The 16,695-nt window shown below is 45.6% G+C and overlaps 1 protein-coding gene across 6 annotated transcripts in view; it reads right to left on the bottom strand.

The window, feature by feature from the left end:
• The window catches only part of LOC138582468 (anillin-like), a 717,297-nt gene that overhangs the window by 563,921 nt on the left and 136,681 nt on the right, over positions 1-16,695 (bottom strand). For 3 of the 6 annotated variants that reach the window (XM_069653796.1, XM_069653830.1, XM_069653821.1), the window contains exons 6-8: positions 8,842-9,020; positions 7,680-7,790; positions 2,257-2,383 (exon numbers count right to left, since the gene is read on the bottom strand). In XM_069653796.1, the coding sequence (XP_069509897.1) occupies positions 2,257-2,383; positions 7,680-7,790; positions 8,842-9,020 (417 nt within the window). Of the gene's footprint in view, positions 1-2,256; positions 2,384-7,679; positions 7,809-8,841; positions 9,021-16,695 lie in introns of all 6 variants that reach the window. The other 3 variants (XM_069653803.1, XM_069653810.1, XM_069653784.1) reach the window with 1 other exon arrangement.

Consider the following 16,695-nt stretch of genomic DNA (forward strand, 5'->3'; position numbering starts at 1 on the left):
AGAGGGTTTTGAATTTAATCCTTGCATCCACTGGGAGCCAATGGAGAGATTTCTAAGCTGGAGAGATACGATCCTAGGGCTTGAGGCCAAGGACAAGTCTTGCAGTCCTGCTCTGGATTAGTTGCAGAGGGCGGAGAGTAGAGGCAACTAGATTTAGGAAGAGACTGATACAACAGTCCAACCTGGAAAGAACCAGAGCTTGCGAGACAGTGAGCTTCTGGGGGAAGGAGAGGAAAGGTAGAGTACCTCTGAGATGTTTGACTTTTTAGAGACCTAAGAGATGTGGGAGGAGAAGGAAAGTATGGAGTCAAAGATGACCTCAAGGTTTTTAGCCTCGCAGGTGGGGGCAAGAGGAGGTCCAAGAGAGGCCGGCCAGAGAGTGAAGGGAAAGGATGGAGGAGGTGTGCCGATGAGGAGGATCTCCGTCTTGCGGGCATTCAGACAGAGGTCATTTGCGGCACACCAAACTTGAATGGCAGTTAGACACTCAGAGATGAGAGAGGGAGAGTTGGTTGCCGAGGGCAGCCTGAAAATGAGTTGAGTGTCATCAGCGTAGCACTGGACATTGGGGCAGAAAATGGCAATGCACTGGGCGAGGGTTGCCAGATATTGGTTGAAAAGCCAGGGCAAGAGGTTAGACCCCTGGGGAATGCCACAGTTGGAGAGGAAGATAGATGATAGGAAGTACCAAAGTTGGACCTGGGAGGGTCGATCAGAGTGGAAAGAGGCCAGAGCCTGATCAGCGATACCCAGGCTATCACAGAGACGGTTGAGCAGGATTGTATGGTTGACTGTGTCGAAGGCAGAGGAGATCAAGTAGGATGAGGACAGAGGGAATGTTAGAGTCAAGGTTGGAGAGCAGATCTTCACGGATGTTCAGGAGAGCAGTTTCCGTACGTCTGGCCGCTCTGAAGCCAGACTGGTGGTCATGCAGACAGCCAACAGAATCGGAATGAAGGCTAAACTGAGAGATGGCCAGCTTTTCCAGGAGTTTGCCCAGAAAGGGAGTAATGGAAATAGGGCGATAGTTAGCCAGACAGGAGGGATCAGCTGTAGGTTTCTTGAGGAGAGGATGCACAAGGGAGTGCTTCAGAGGGGAGGGGAAAGATCCTGAGGCAAAGGACTGGTTGCAGAAATAGTCAAGGGCCGGGAGGGTGTCAATGTGGTCCTTGATGGTTTTAGAGGACCAGGGATGAACCTGTTTTGACAAGGCTTTCATAGATCAGACTTGTCTAGCGAACTCATCAGGGGAGAAGAGAGGAAAAGATGAGGAGGTTGGGGTGGTACTTAAAGGGGGAGTCAGCAAGCACAGACAGAGGGAATAGGAGGGGAGGGGCAGAGAGGGTGGACAAGATGTCCTGGGTTTTTGAGATAAAATGAGAGGCAAGGGTATTGCAGAGAGCCTGGGAGGCAAGAAGAGGGGTAGAGACTGCAGCAGGGTTGGCAAGCTCCTTGCAGATTTTAAAGAGTTCGGCCGAGTTGTTAGATGCTGCAGAGACACAGGCTTGAATGTGGACTCTCTTCTTGGTTTAGACAGAGTCGGTATTCCCTTTGGAGAAGGCAACAGGCGAGTTTAGAGGATGAACAAGAATCCCTCCATTTCCTCTCAGCAGCTCAACACTTACGTTTAAGTGTAGCTAGGTCAGAGTCATACCAGGAATTGCACTTGGCATTGGACTTCAAGCGGATCCTCATGACAGGGGATGGGCCATCAAGAGTATCGGAAATAAAGGAGTAGAGAAGGGTCAGGGTTGTGTCTGGGTGTGAGTCAGCCAGAGGTGGGGGGGGGGGGAGTGAACACAAAGTGATTCTGGACAAGAGCTACGACAAACAGAGCACGTACATAGAGAAGATGAGACTCTACAGAGATGAAGATCTACTGAGAACCACGTTTCTGTGAGGTAAGCACCAACTATGTGTTAGAATCCCCTCCCACGGGCAGCTGTTCAGCATAAAGTACATGATGGTTCCAAATAACATCTGTGCCAATTAGCCACACTGCTATAGATTCGGTAACACTCCTATAGATTGGGTAAAGCATATATGAAACCTTAGACATGGCAGAGTGACTCAGAACTTCATCTTATTCTTTACCTTTTTCAGGTTGTCTGTCAGTTCAGCAGACCCTTTCAGAAGAGTGTTTAACAACCAGTTTGCTCTGAATTGCAGACAGCTTTAAGGACACTCTGCAGAACTACTCCAAGAAGCACTCATCAACTTGTTAATTATGCACAAGGGTCTCACACACACACTCACCTTGGATATCTTCTGATGAACAGCGCTTCAAGCGGACCTCCAGGAAAGACACACTCTTTTCCTCATGCACATTACTGTTGAGGTCTTCCTCGAAGATGCCCGGAGACACAGGATCTAAGTCAGATACCTGGAAAGAGAACCAGGAGCAGGATGAAGGCAAGAAAGGAAGGAAGCACACATTATCTCCATATATTTTAGATATAAACTTTCAAAGCAGCATTGGGATTCCTTAGCTCAGGGGAGCCATTGCTGTAGGGGTGGGAGCAGGATTTGAATAGAGCAGTACAGCAAACGAAGCAGTATGTAATGCAGCAAACGAGGCAGTATGTAATAACAAGGAGACCCGGGGCCCAAATTGATTTGCTCTCAGCATCCAGGATGTTTGGGGAGTTTTCCTAAAGTCCTACTGGCAGTAAGACTCTAGTAAACTATCCCAGTGGTTTATAGATCCCCCAACTCTTAGTATCAGCCTGTACTAGCTCAGGACCCTGGTAGTGTGGCAGAGCAGTCAGGCTCATCTGAAGAAGATGTGAGCTGTAGGTAAGTACTCCGAATCTTAGTCCGGCACAGCAATGAAGCACTTACATGTATATGTATGTAAAAGTTATATATTAGATTTACACCAGAATCACTTTAAGTACTTCAGACGGTAATGGTAGAACACTTAGGAATACTAGATAATACACTTCTAAAGGCACTTTCACTTTTGTGTTTGTTCGCAGTTACAATTGTAGCAACATTGGAAAGGGAAAAGACAAGGTTATCCTATCTTCCGTAATTGCGCACTCATGCAGATTTCAAAAGGTTATACAGTAATGCATTTACTTTGCAAACACACATAGAAATGTCACTTAAAAGGAGGAAAATAAGTGGTTAGTGCCCCATGAGCTTAGTTCCAAGGTTCTAGAGAGACTGTTTCTTCACCTGGCAAGTCTTTTAAATCCTAAAATGCAACCCTGCTAAAGGCAGTTCGGAGAGGGCTGGAAGTCTTGGCAAACAGTGAATAATGAAGAGCTCTTGCAGATTTCTTCCAATATCTAAAGTTAGTGAAGGAGCAAGTTAACAACAAGCAAAGGAGACTGAAAAACGGACTTGTAAAGGGAACACAAGCAGCAGCTTGGGTCAGAGGTAAGAGGGCATGACACCTCTAGGTGCACTCCAACGCTCTGGAGCGACTTCTCAGAATCAGGTAAGCAACACATTTTCCCTCACAGTACCTTGAGTTTGAAGAAAGTGTTTGTGTTGGATCCTCCGCGATGTGGCAGCTGTGGACCTGACCTCCAGTTTCCTTGGTCTGGTGACGAAAGGCAGGAAAATGGACGGTGTCTCTCAGCAGCAGTCTCAAAGGGGCACCTGTGGCACGACTTTCAGCAACTTCTTGGTTCACACTGCGGTTTTGGTGCCTTTTCAGCAGCACCAACAAAAGACAGATCAATCTTCTTTGCTTCCTGCAGTCCCACACTCTGGTGAGGGGGTCTGGGCGAGTTGGATTGGATCTCTGGAGTGTCCTTACGTGCTCAGCCTTTCTACGACGATGCACTCGAAATGGGCAGCAGGTCTCCGGGTATTTGGGTACCACAGCTCTGGAAAATCCTAGTACCTCAGGAGATGGCTCGTTTCAAAGTTTGTCTTGGGACTGGTTGTTCCCACCAGCCAAAGGGAAAGGGTCATCCTCTTCGGAGCTCCTCTGTCGGATAGAAAACACGGTCATGACAGCAATGGTCGCTTCACAGGGTTGCAAAGGGTCTACAAGCATCTCTGGTCACCTTCCGTTACTTCTGTTTCCAGTGGTCTACTTTCTTTACATTCCAGAAGCCTCACCTTTTGTATAGTTCCAGCACACACTCCTCTGCAATCTCTCTCAGCATTTGGCTGTCCAATAAGGACAGCCAGACCCCTTATGGGAGCTGGTCCTATAGTTCTTCTCAACGATATCAGGATCTTCGATGGTCAAGTCTCTTTTACACAACTTCTCTTGCCCCAGAGGGCCCAATCTATCAAAATAACAAAGCAAAAAGTTCATGTCCGTAATCTTTTTACGTTGAGTGAGGACTTCAGCCCAGGATCCCCCTCAACCAGGCTCTGATCCTTCTTGACGGTAAGCCTCCCTACGTCGGGTTCACACTTGTCATCGCAATGTTCACGGGTGTATTACTGCTCACCCCAATTCGCAGGCATCCCTCAGACGGGTTCACATTTGCCAATTATCACAGCTGACTTAGTTTTAACACCATGCAGGATTCCCTTCCCATGGCTTTCTCCTGGCATCCCTCCGTCGGGTTCACATGGTCATTTTCATACAGTTCAAAAGAAAGTCATTCTAGACCCCTTAGGTTCTTCCTTTACCCAAGTCCAGGTCTCAGCCGCCAGGCTTCACGCAGTTCTTCAACACAATGTTCTCACTGGTCACCCTAATTCGTAGGCATCCCTCAGTCGGGTTCACATTTGCCTCCAGTAACGCAATTCACTGTTTCCTCAGCGTGAGACTTTCGACTGTCAAGGAGTTTTGCTCGACCCTTGTAGGACCACTTTGACTTCTTACACCGGCCTCTCCTAGAGCCTTTTTGTATTTGTAGTTCCAACAAAAGGGACAAGCCAGAGCCTTTAAATAAGCACCCACGTGGCAACAGACCACTCTGCTGCTAGTCCTTCACTTGGTTTTCTTAAAGTTCATGTCCCCCCCCTCTTCCGGGCACAGACCTTCCCCGCTCAGGGACTCCCTCGCTGGGCACGGATCCCCAGATGCCCCTCTTCTAGGCCGAGACCTGCTCACGTAGATTTAAGGGTCTCCCTCTGTCAGACGCAGACCCTTCTTCAGTTTAAAAAAAATTGAAATAAACAGTTTTGGACTGCCAGTCCCAGAATGCATTGTAGTTTATTTTGCTCCTACTTCAATACTCCCCAAAACAGCAGTCCTGGGCTTTGGGAGCTGCAGGAGTCTCAATGGGGATGTGTCCTGAGGTCAGGGCCTCATCGCCTGCCTCTCAGAGACCTGGGCTTGCCTGCTGGGCTCTGGGGAGGAGTGCTGGTGTGGCACCGCCAGGAGATCCTAGCTGCCCCTGGTTTTGCCTCCTGGAGGTACAGGTCTCTCCCCTCACTGCAGCCTCTCCTGCATTCAAAGGTCCAGTGTGGTGGTGCCCTCCTCCTCCATGTCTCCCAGGGCCTCCGCAGCTCAACTGATCTTCCTCTGCCATCTCGACACCTTCCAGCATCCCCAGCTCGCTCTAAGTGTGCTCTCCTGCCCCGCCTTTAATACTTCTTGGGAGTCTCAAGTGGAGTCAGGTGCGAGTAGTTGGAAAAGGAGGCCTGACCTTGCCTGGCCTCATTAGCGGGACAGTCCAGTCTTAGTATGGCATAGTCTTTCTTCTGTCTCTCAGTGGTGGTGAGAGATCTTCATTCTTTCAGCTCCCCTCTAACTCGTCTCAGTGTTTGTAGAGAAAGCCAGTGTGGAGGGATTTGTGGGAGTTGTGGTTTTTCTGATTAATTAGGGAAAATCTGTGTAGGGTTTTGCCCAAATAAACAGGGCGAGTGTGTGTGTGTGATGGTAAATAAATGTGTTGGTTTGGTGGTGTGGTTTTACAGAGCGGTATGGAGGCATAATGGAACTGGTTTGACAATATTCTATTTCAACTGAAGCAATGTCAGGTAGGGGCATATATGAGACAGGAGGGTAGTCCTGTGGTTGTAATACACAAGTTGGTAATTGCAATTCCTTTCTCCTGGTTCTTCCACACCTCCTTTTTCAGTTGGTACTTGTTGGAATTAGGGGGCTGGGGGAGCGGCAGGGCGGGACAGTATTTAGAATAACCTATAAAGGAAAGGAGGGGAAATACCACATCTCGCCATCGGATGTCTCACCCCCATTGCCCGAGAACCCCTCTCCCAGGTGATCTGCCCGCACTTGTCCACCCCTAGGGGTCTGGATCCAAGGGTGATGGACGTGCGCTGGCCACCTAAGAAAGAGATCCCACAGGGTTCAGACAGTGACACACCTTCAGGTTTCTCACAGTGCCCCTATTGTGCACTACAGAGGCTATGGACATAGCCTGCAGTATAGAAAATACACAATAGTTGGTAGAACATGTCCACTGCCACCAGCCATTAACTAGGGGATTGTCTATGAGAGAAGGGGGATACGAAGTATCCATTTGGCACCTCACTGAAGGTGGTGTGTGCCAATCTCTCAGACTATACAGTTTGGGAGAGATACTAAGAACTGTAGTTACTAAAGGACATAGGAAAAAGAGTCTTAAAGGAGCTGTGTGCTGCAGTTGCAAAATACAGATGCCTTTAAGAGCTATGGAGCAGACAGACTCCCATAGTACACGTAGAATACAAAGAATAGAGTTCCAAAAGACAGAGCCCATAAGAATAAATGAGTGGAAAAAGGCTCCCCTCATTCAGGATTAAAAGAAAAATGTCTAGAACAATGTCTAGAAGTCCAGCAAAAAGTGGTGGGGGTCTCACTATGAGAGGGGATGAAGCACAATAATGATAAGTCTCCCTAACACATGAATACAAACATTGCAGCTGGCGAGGAATAAGAGAAACCATTCAACAAAACTTTCAGACAAGAGTCTGCAGGAATTGTTGAACACAGCAAGAGACATTCCAACAGAGAGAGACTGGCAAGATAAAACAACAAAAGAATGGCCCCAAATTAATAGCCCAATAGGAAGGTGTATGGCAAGTGAGGAGCAATACAGTAGTTCTGAGTAGTGAAGAGGGGGTGGGAGGGGAAGGGACAAGAGGGTCTAGTGGAGTGTGAAGGGTAATCTACTACACTGTCTTCACACCAACGTGCAAACTGACATTGCCCCCATTTGCCAGCTCTGGAAGGCTAATTTCGATTGCACAGAAAATTCTCATGCAAGATCTACGGCTAGCTAATGGGGTGTTTCCTGTGTGGTACAAACAGTCCCCCACCCACCTCCACCCGGTGTGGATGCTGGCATGCCATTTATTTCAGCAATTATCCTGATTATCCATAAATAAGAACATTAAAAACCTTCAGTGCCCTTATGTATACAGAATATATAACTCCAACATGGATGCTTGGGAACTGGTTTTCATGGGCACTGTGTGCTATCCACAGCCAAGCTAAATATGGATGATTTTTTGTTTGGGCACTGGAATTGACAATACCTATACTCTGCATGCCAAATGATCAAAGAGTTGTGCCTCACAGCTTACCCCCAATGAAGACTGCAGTAATGTATAAATATAGGCCAGCCAATTCATCCCATTGAAATTAATAAACAGATTATAGCTTGTGCTACAGCCACACTTCGTCAGCCAAAGGTGTGTGCAGGTCAAGACCCAGCACAACAGACCAACTGTGCTTCCTGCATCAATGCCAGTTGGCCAACAGTTCTGACTGTTTATGCTGGTTCAGCTCAAAATATAAGAGGGCATTTTCTCACCATCTCCTCATTGTTTGTGTTCTTTAGACGTTGCTGCTTAATCACTGCTTCTCTCCATGGGTTCTGGACATCCAACGCTCCACGAACCATTGCTAACTCGGCGTCTCGCTCCTGTAGACAACGAGAAGGCTGAATAACCAGGAGGTGGGAGAGGGGGGGTTTAAGTCATTGAAAAACTATCTCAAACGAAACTAAAAGCACCGTCACTATATCACAATCCCAAGCTTGAACAGCCCTGCCCCAATCAAACTCTGACAGATTTTGCAAGCCACACCAGTCTTACCATTACAATTGGAAACTTTACTGCAACCATCATGGGTTTCGACCACCTTTGATAACTCATCAACTGCACTGCATAGACACCAATTCTCAGCAGTCTAGTGTTGAAATTATAAGTGGCCACTGCACAGCTTTGTAGGTAAAGATCCAGTCTGATATTTGAACATGGAGACCAGGTCACGATTCTTCACATGTAAACCAATCCTGTGGCGCTAGAGCCCAATATACCTAAACACTATGACAGAGCATTACTGAAGTGCCTGAAATCCTGAGTTGCAGCTGACCCACATGCTTGAATACTGTGACCACCATTCATATCAATGGTCCGAAACTTCAGCCGCCCCTCCCCTACTTTTCTAACACTAGAAACAAAGAGTGATGCAGTAACACCAAATCTGAGCATGTGCCACCACACATTGCTCTGCCTTTTCACCAATCCTTACCGCTGCAACTCTTACACGATCGAGAACCCAACACAAATATCTCAGTCAAAGAATCTCAATCTTGACTACCTGCATCTTTGCTATTTTACATTTGGGCATCAAATATGGATAAACAGGCACACAATCTAGCAATTCAACATCCCATGCGTTTTTGCCAATCCCTCTAAATTCTGAGCTGCATTCTCCCCGCTGTACAAATGCTGGGATCCCCAGACCAAAATGCTAAATAGAACTCGAATGTGTGGTGCAGCACACAGCGTATGTAGTACTGGGTCCCCAAAGTAAATATTCTTTAGTATTAGGATTTTTTTCATCCCCCAAGCATCCCAGTCCCCAGGCGTGTAGGGTCAATTTGCGGCGCGGCTGAAGTTAAAGAAAGTAATGTTCACGTTCAAATGGTTGGCCAACACTCTTAACATGCAAATTAAAATTGTGGTTACCCTGCGCATACGGATTGCATTGGAAATACTGGGTGTTTCTTTCTGAGACTTCAACAGTTTGACACAAATTGCACTCATGCCTTCGCTATGAATGTCCAAAGGCTTTGAAGCTGGTGGTGCCATCTCTGGGGTCTGCTTCTTCTCAAACATGGTGACAACAGATTTCACAACAGGTTGGTCTGGGGGAAAGGAAAAGAGATTAAAAAAAAAATATATATATATATATATAGAAATATAAAAACAAAAAATGTCTACGGGAGGGAAGCGTGCCAAGGGATGTAGAGAAGCAAGAGTAACCAGTGACGGGGTGAAAGGAAGTGTTCAATTCAAAACATTGATATTTCAGCAGCCATTTGATCAAGACCAGGATGTGGAAGTATACTGCACTCAGAGAAATGATATGGCAGAACATGTTTGTTTGTTTATTCACTTTTTATGCGCACCAGACCCGTGGGTAACAGGGCGCAGCGATAAGAAAAATGCAAAGCTTACAAGTTACAGAATAAAACAGTTATACAAGATCCAGTATACATATATAAATCTAACATAGATACAAAATATACAATAAGAGTACAATTTAGCAGATATTACGCTAGATATATACAGTACGTTAGTATTACCCTAAATTAGGTAACACAGTCATCTAAGCAATGACACCAAGGGCAAGTGAGGGTGGGGAGCATCAGGTGGTGAGCAACTAGGGGTCAGTGGAGATATGTTTTGTGGCACTTTTTCTGAAGTGTAGGTAGGGTTGATCAACTCTCAGGTCTTGTGGCAGTAGGTTCCAGATTTTGGCTGCCTTCACTGGGAAGCTATTTCCACCAATCGTGGTAAACCTATATCTAGGTATTGCCAGGCAGTTAGCATTGCCAGCTCTGGATGGTCTGGGAGAGATTTTCCTGTGGAGTTTGTCTTTAAGGTAACTAGGGGCAGCATTGTTTAGAGCTTTGTTGGTCAGAGCTAGCCTCTTTAGCTGTATTTTGTTATCAGTAGATAGCCATTTATATTGGCGTCTGTTTTACGCTCACCTGGTTCCACAGGGACGCCACCCAGCAGTTGGGAATCATGTATCCTTCTCTGCGGTTCCCAGGTGTGACCAGCGGGAGGGTTCTGCCTGGAATACAGGTGGGCAATGTTCAAGACTGGGCAACTGGGGTAAACAGTCCCCCAACACCCCGTATACCCGCGGCCTCACTGGACCTCTCCTCACCTTGTTTTTAATGCAGGTGTGCTCTCCGTCCTGCCTTCTTGGCAGGGGCGCGTTGTGCTTGGTGGGCATTTGCGATCGAGTTACTTCACTGATGCAGCCCGCTTTGAGTCTTTCAGGTAGGACTTATTGCTGTGCTATATTATTGTCCTTGCATGTCTTTTTGGTTTAAATAATGTCTTTTTTCTTCCTTAGGTGCGCGGAAGTCCAATATGTGGCATAGACTGAATTGGGTCTCGCCGTTAATAAATGGCGTTTTTAGAGCACCTTGATGCGGTGAGTAGGCGCTACGCGCAGCGCTATAATGCCTTGCCTCTTGCTAACCTGTTGTCTTGTCTTCCCACAGGTCTCGGTGCCTACCCGGTGCATGGAATTCCTGAGGCGACGCTGGTCGAGGAGTGGCTTGCGAGTTAAGCTTTTCGGCACCGTTCATTAAATTGTAAAAATGTCTAATGCCTTGTTTCTCCCTTTTTTGCAGATCCGTCGGTTCGGGAGGAGCGCTGGTTCCAGGATGCTGATCTCAAGAGCCGTGGACAGCTAACAATGAAATTACGTAAGCTGCTGCTGCTAACAATGTCTTTTATCTCCTTTACAGATGCTGTTTTTCCGAGGTTCACGGGTGCAGCTGAACACTGTGAGCGTCACGTTGCAGAATTGCAAAGTTACGCGAAGCGTGTTATCCCAGTCGGGTGTGGTTTAAATCGCTTCAGGAAAGTAGTCCAGGTAAAATAGTTCCTATGGTACCACACCCAAAAATACTATACCGCATAGCTTGGTTCCAAGGAGCCAAGCTATGTGGATGCCTCCATGTTGATTGACACTGAAATAAAGTAGTTCCCAATACAAGTCCTTTATCAAGTATGAGCCTGGCGCCAAAGTCGCCAGGACTGGCCCCAAGAAGGCCTAGGCCAAGGATGACTGGTTATAGTGGAGACCCTTCCTGGGCCATGGGCTTGCCAGGGGTCTTCTGGATGGGGGTCATGACAGTCTGATGGAGGAGATTTGGGTTCTTTTGTTTATGCCGAGTGCTGCTCTCAAGGCGTTGTTTTGTAATATTTGTAACCTCCGGATGGTGGTTTTGTTAGCACCACTATATAGGGCATTACAGTAGTCAATTCTGGAGAGTAAGTATTAAGGCTCTAGCCAGGATCATGCAGCTGTCATTGGAGAGGAATGGCTTACCGGCTCTTATCGGCTTGCAAGTGTAGGCTGTTGTAGAGGCCAAGGATTTTACCTGTTTATCAAATGACAAAGTGGAATCAGGTAGAAACCAAGGGTTTTTACTTCCTTGGAGACTTGCATGATATTCCCGTCAATATTTAATGAAGAAAATTCTTGGCCTATTTTTTTTAATGTTGGTACGAGTTCCCAGGATAATCAGCTCAGTCTTATCATTCAGGCAGAGGCCATGGGTGGCCACCCATGCCAGGATGATAAAATAAACCCTGTTCACCAATTCTGTGTCCTAGCTATGATCCCCAGAAAGCGGGAGGAGGATCTGTGTATCATCTGCATAGTTGGTGTAGGTGATACCCAGATGATCCAAATCATCGAACAGGGGCTTGGTGAAGATGTTATATAGAGCTGGGGAGACACAAGAGCCTTGAACACCACACAGGATGGGGGTAGGGTCAGCGGCTGCTGATGCAGAATACTCTCATGGTTCTCTCGCTCAGGAATGACTCAATCCATCTGATGGCCTCATGGGAGAAGTGAGCGGCAGAATTCAAGTCTCTGCAGAGGACCTTATGGTCACCTATATCAAAGGCTGCTGAGAGATCAAGGAGTAGCAGAGGTACTGTCTTCCCTTTGTCTCTCAGCTCATCAATTTGGGATTTTAAATCTATTAGGGCAGTTTCAGTTCCATGTAAAGGGTGGAAGCCAGATTGTCTATCTCCTAAAAGTTTATGCAGTTCTAAGTGTTTTTGAATCAGATTATAAGCAGCTTTGTCCAGGGTTTGAGTAGAAAAGGTACCGTGGTGATGGGACGGTAGTCAGTGGGGATTAGAGGGTCTAAGGTCTGCTTCTTGAGGAGAGGGAGCACTCAGGACTGTTTAAGGTTAGCAGGGATGGTGCCTGAGGCGAAGGAGGCATTAATCAATTTGGAAATTAAGGGGGACAGGTCTCTGGCAGCACCTTTTATGAGTTGTGCAGGACAGATGTCACCTTTGCAATTGGAAGGTTTGAGCGAGAGGATAATTTTTTCTACTTCCAGGGTAGACATTTTAGTGAAATGAAATGTGTTATGAGCCGTGGATGGATTGGTGGGCAGAGGACTTATGGCCGATTCCTGAAGATTCAGTGTTTCTTTTTTCAACTGTATTTTATTTTGGAGCGTGTTCATTATATTTGCTAAGGCGTGTTGGCTATCTGTACACCAAGACTTGTCTTTGGTGCAGATGTCAGGTGTGGCTATTGGTGAATTGAGTTCTTTTAGTATCGAAAAGATTTTTCATACTGGAGTTCCATTTGGCTATACGTTCGTCATAAGAGTTACGTTTTGCCAGGCAGACTTCATTCTTATAAAGCAAGGAGAGAGAGGTTAGTTTTGCCTTATTGTCATTCGAAGGGAAGAGCCTCCAAGTAGTTTCGGTTTTTCTTTTCAGGAGGCGTAGGTTGTGGCGTGAATCATTTATTTAGATGTGCTTTAGGTTTATTCCCTCTCAATTTCAGTGGGGCTATTTTGTGTGGAGTAGTGAGCATTAGATTGTTGAATTCATGGACTAGGATGCTGGGATCTAGATTTTCTGACAATGCATTAAGAGTGGGTAGGATAGCAGGGATGACTTTCTCTACTGTGATGCATTTTTATTTCTGGTTAAACATGGTGGCGCTAGTAGTGGGGCCGTGGAAGTAGGTCTAGTGGTGGATAAGTTAAAGGACACCAGTGAATGGTCTGTCCAGGGTAGAGTTGTGATTGAAGAGATGGTAGCTGTGCAGTTATAGTCAACTATCCAATCTAGCGTTCTCCCCTTCAAATGGGTGGGTTTGCTGACTTTTTGAGACCAACCTAGAGCATTGATCATGTTGGCTAAGGCCGGGGCATTTTTGTCCGTAGGGTCATTAAAGCCTATGTTGAAATCCCCTAATAGGAGTAGATGGGAAGATGGTTTAAGGTTGTTGGTAAGTACATTATCTAGATCCTCCTCAAAAGGTACCAATAGGAACAGGAGGTCTGTATATTAGATGGATGGTGAGTGATTGTGAATTGTTTATCTGAAATTTGGCAGATAGAGTTTCACATGATGTTAGCAGTTGGATAGGAGCTAGTCTGAGGGAAAGACTCATTTTAGAGATGATGGCGATGCCGCCTCCTCTTGCGCCATCTCGGTCTTGTCTAACTATTGTGTAGCCATCAGGGATGGTTAACATAAGCGAAGGTCCTGCCGCATTGTGTAGCCAGGTCTCCGTAATCGCAAGGAAGTCAAGGTTACCTTCTGTGATTAGATCAGCTATGTTCCTGCTTTCTTGCTTGCGTGAAAATCTCCGATTTCTTTTCAGGGTTCCCAACCATGCATTATGTTCCCAAATGTGTGGTCTCTGTGATTGTTACAACAATTTTAGCTACACATCTTGTAACCAGTGCTAGGGTTAAAATGCAGTGATTAGACTGAACTGTTTCTTTGTTCTCTTTTGTCCCCTCTACTCCTTTGTTCTAGTAACCATACCTCTGGAAAGCGAACAAGATCCCAAACAATGTCAAGTGGTCAGTTATGCCCAAGGAGAGGTATGGGCAGTAGATCATTGGCGGGAATAGAAGGGGTCATCAATGCTCAACCCTACAACCAGGTTTACCCCATAAAAACAGCTTTGTATTCAACAAAACAATAATTAAAATTAGGGAGTGAAATTATTCAACAAAATAAATATGAAAACACAAACACCCAAATATGTAAGGACGGGAAGCATTTGTGCTGTATAAAACCCAACCAAACATAGCTTTTTTCAATGTTATCTGAGTTGGAACCTTTGTATTCCTCTAAAAAGAAACATATCCCCATTGTGTATAGAAAATCTTATTACTCCCAAAAGAAAAACAAGCATTAGTCCCACTTCAAAATCTTATCAAGTCCAGATGCTCCTCTTATAGCCATATGGTGAGTTGATGGTTGCAGGGGCATGGGAGAAAGATAGGGGCGTCACACACACTGCCCAAGCTACTACCACAATCGGGTCTCTAGAAACTCGCATGGACAGAACCTATGTAACCGAAGATTTGATTTTAGGGCACAGGCACAATACTGTCCAATATTGCTTGTTGCAACCATATCCAATGAGTATCAAATTCTGTTCAAGGTCTATAGTCAGGGTTTATAATGTTTAGCCAAAATTGGTTTCATGGTTCACTGCTTCATTAAGGTATGTATGAAATGACTGCTTCTGTAAAAAGCTCATTAGTATGGCCTGTGTCTCAATAACCAAAAATCAAAGCTTACATTTGTCAGAGGTCCCGACTTATTCAGGAAATAAATAGAACACAGAAATGGCGATTATTTAAAAAATGGTGAAATGACAAAACATGTGCCCAAAGTTTCAAAGACTTTACAAGTGTTGTGGGTTGGGTTGGGGGTTGGATACAGGCCTATTGTACCTGGTGATTTATCAATACATGAAAGGCTGTGCCCCTCTTTGAACCAACTTAACAAAACTGTGTCTAGGTTGGTGAAACTAAAAGATATCAGGATTTGCCCTCCATTAGGGATATTGGGCTCCCCCAGGACCCCTAACCTCAACAGTCACAGGGATAATAAGGACCAGCTAGCTATTTGTACTCATCAGGCAGGGAGTAGCATTTGTATCATCTCTTCCTGCTTTAATGGATGTTGTGCTCAACAGTTCCTTAAAGGGTTATAGTGCATTGTTTACTTCAGGGGTTCCAAGTCCAGTAGGAGTGTCTGGCTTTTCAGCCTCAAATGATAGATTTCTAAGGGTTAAACGTTTGATTAGGCTTATAGACTGAATTACCGCCACGCTCTTCTAGGACCCTTTGCTTTCTCCAGCCTTTCCATACTGCTGCATGCTCCTTGCAGGAATCGCTGCCCTGGCTGCGCCCTTCTCTAAAGCTTGTATCGCCTTTTAATAGGCAATATTACCGAGGCCCTTTCTATGAAAGTCTCTGGTTGGTTAGATCCTTGCATGATCTGTGTAGAGCAGTGGTCTTCAGAATGTGGTGCTGGCTGCCTCTAGGGGAGCATGCAGGATGTTAATTGGGGGGGGCGCTAGGCTCTTCCAAAAGGGAGTAAAGTGACTTGTTTTGATAGAAAATATAAGTAGATATGGCAACTGGGGGCGAGGGGGCAGCAACAATATTTTTACTCAAGGGGGGAACTCCGCATAAAAAGTTTGAATATCACTGGCATAGAGCCTCTGGACAGTGTCCAGCTCCAAATGCTTCCAATGATCTCTCGCGATTCAGGTCTGCTTTAAAAGCCGGACAGCCATCTTTGTTGTGGGTGGAAGTCCTGCCCGCCCCCCTCCAACCTCCACCATCTGCACCTCTGCTCCAGTGGGTTACAGAACTTCTGTGAATTTGTGGGTTCCCATTGCAGCACTGTCTTGCATACTTGGGTTTCTCTTTAGTCTCTAGCAAGTGTTTGCCAGCCAGGATCCCACTCAAGTCTGTTCTCTGCTCATATACGTGTTGCTCCCATCAGGGTCTCTCCTGGGGACTGGGGCCCCTCCAGTGTTTTGGAGACTGTACCTAATCAATGTTGCTTTGGCTTTATTTTGGGGAGTGTGTCCACATGGGTTCTTCTGAACATCTGGACACCACCAGAAGGAGTTTTCAGATTCTGCAATCTCTTCTTCAACCATGAAGTATGTTTGAGCGGTAACCATAGGCTCTGGACCTACATATAAGCATGACAAATATACATAAATATAGTCAGAAGCCAAGTCAGCAGGCTTGGGCGGATGTTGGGAATTGGAGGGGGGGGGGACTTTGCAGCTCCCATCCTGTAACAGCCTCCTCGCAACTCAAGGCTCTGGTAATGCAATATTTGTGGCCAGACTGCAGTTCCTTCCAGATATTCGGACATGCGCAGACATCTGACTGAGAACTTAAAATCTAGACAAGAGATTATAAAAATGTAAAAAAAAAAAAATAGGTCAAAGTTGAAATAAATCTGAAGGCAGACTTGCGCCTGGACGATACCTCTAAGATGAGGAATATGTTGAACGACAGACAGAAAGAACATTACTGAAGGAATGTGATGCCTTTTCTCTTCTGTTAGTATCACAGAAATGCTTCCAACTATTAAATCATAAAACTGAGGACGTGACCTTTCCTACAAAGCATGTTTCAAGATCCAATTTTATCTCTGAATGCAAATCGACATTGAATAAAGCCAAATTCTTAGGTTATGGTTTTCAGCATCAAAATGCACTCAAAACTTTCCTGCACAACGCTGAAATCGGCAATTATGAAAATAGAAATCTTTTAAAAAGAGATTTGCCTTATCGGCTTAAGCCTTATTCAGGTACTACAAGAGTCACTAAACGTTTGCACAGAGGAGTACAAATTAAATAACTTTCTTAGTTCATGTCTTGTAGACTTTTCCAATTCTGGCCCACAAGGTTTTAGCATCTCTGAACATTGACAATTATATCCTGCATTAATATTCAGTTTGTAAACTTCTTTAGCAAGC

The sequence above is a fragment of the Ambystoma mexicanum genome, chromosome 1p (assembly GCF_040938575.1).
Source record: "Ambystoma mexicanum isolate Mex_15411 chromosome 1p, UKY_AmexF1_1, whole genome shotgun sequence".
NCBI classification, from domain to species: domain Eukaryota; kingdom Metazoa; phylum Chordata; class Amphibia; order Caudata; family Ambystomatidae; genus Ambystoma; species Ambystoma mexicanum.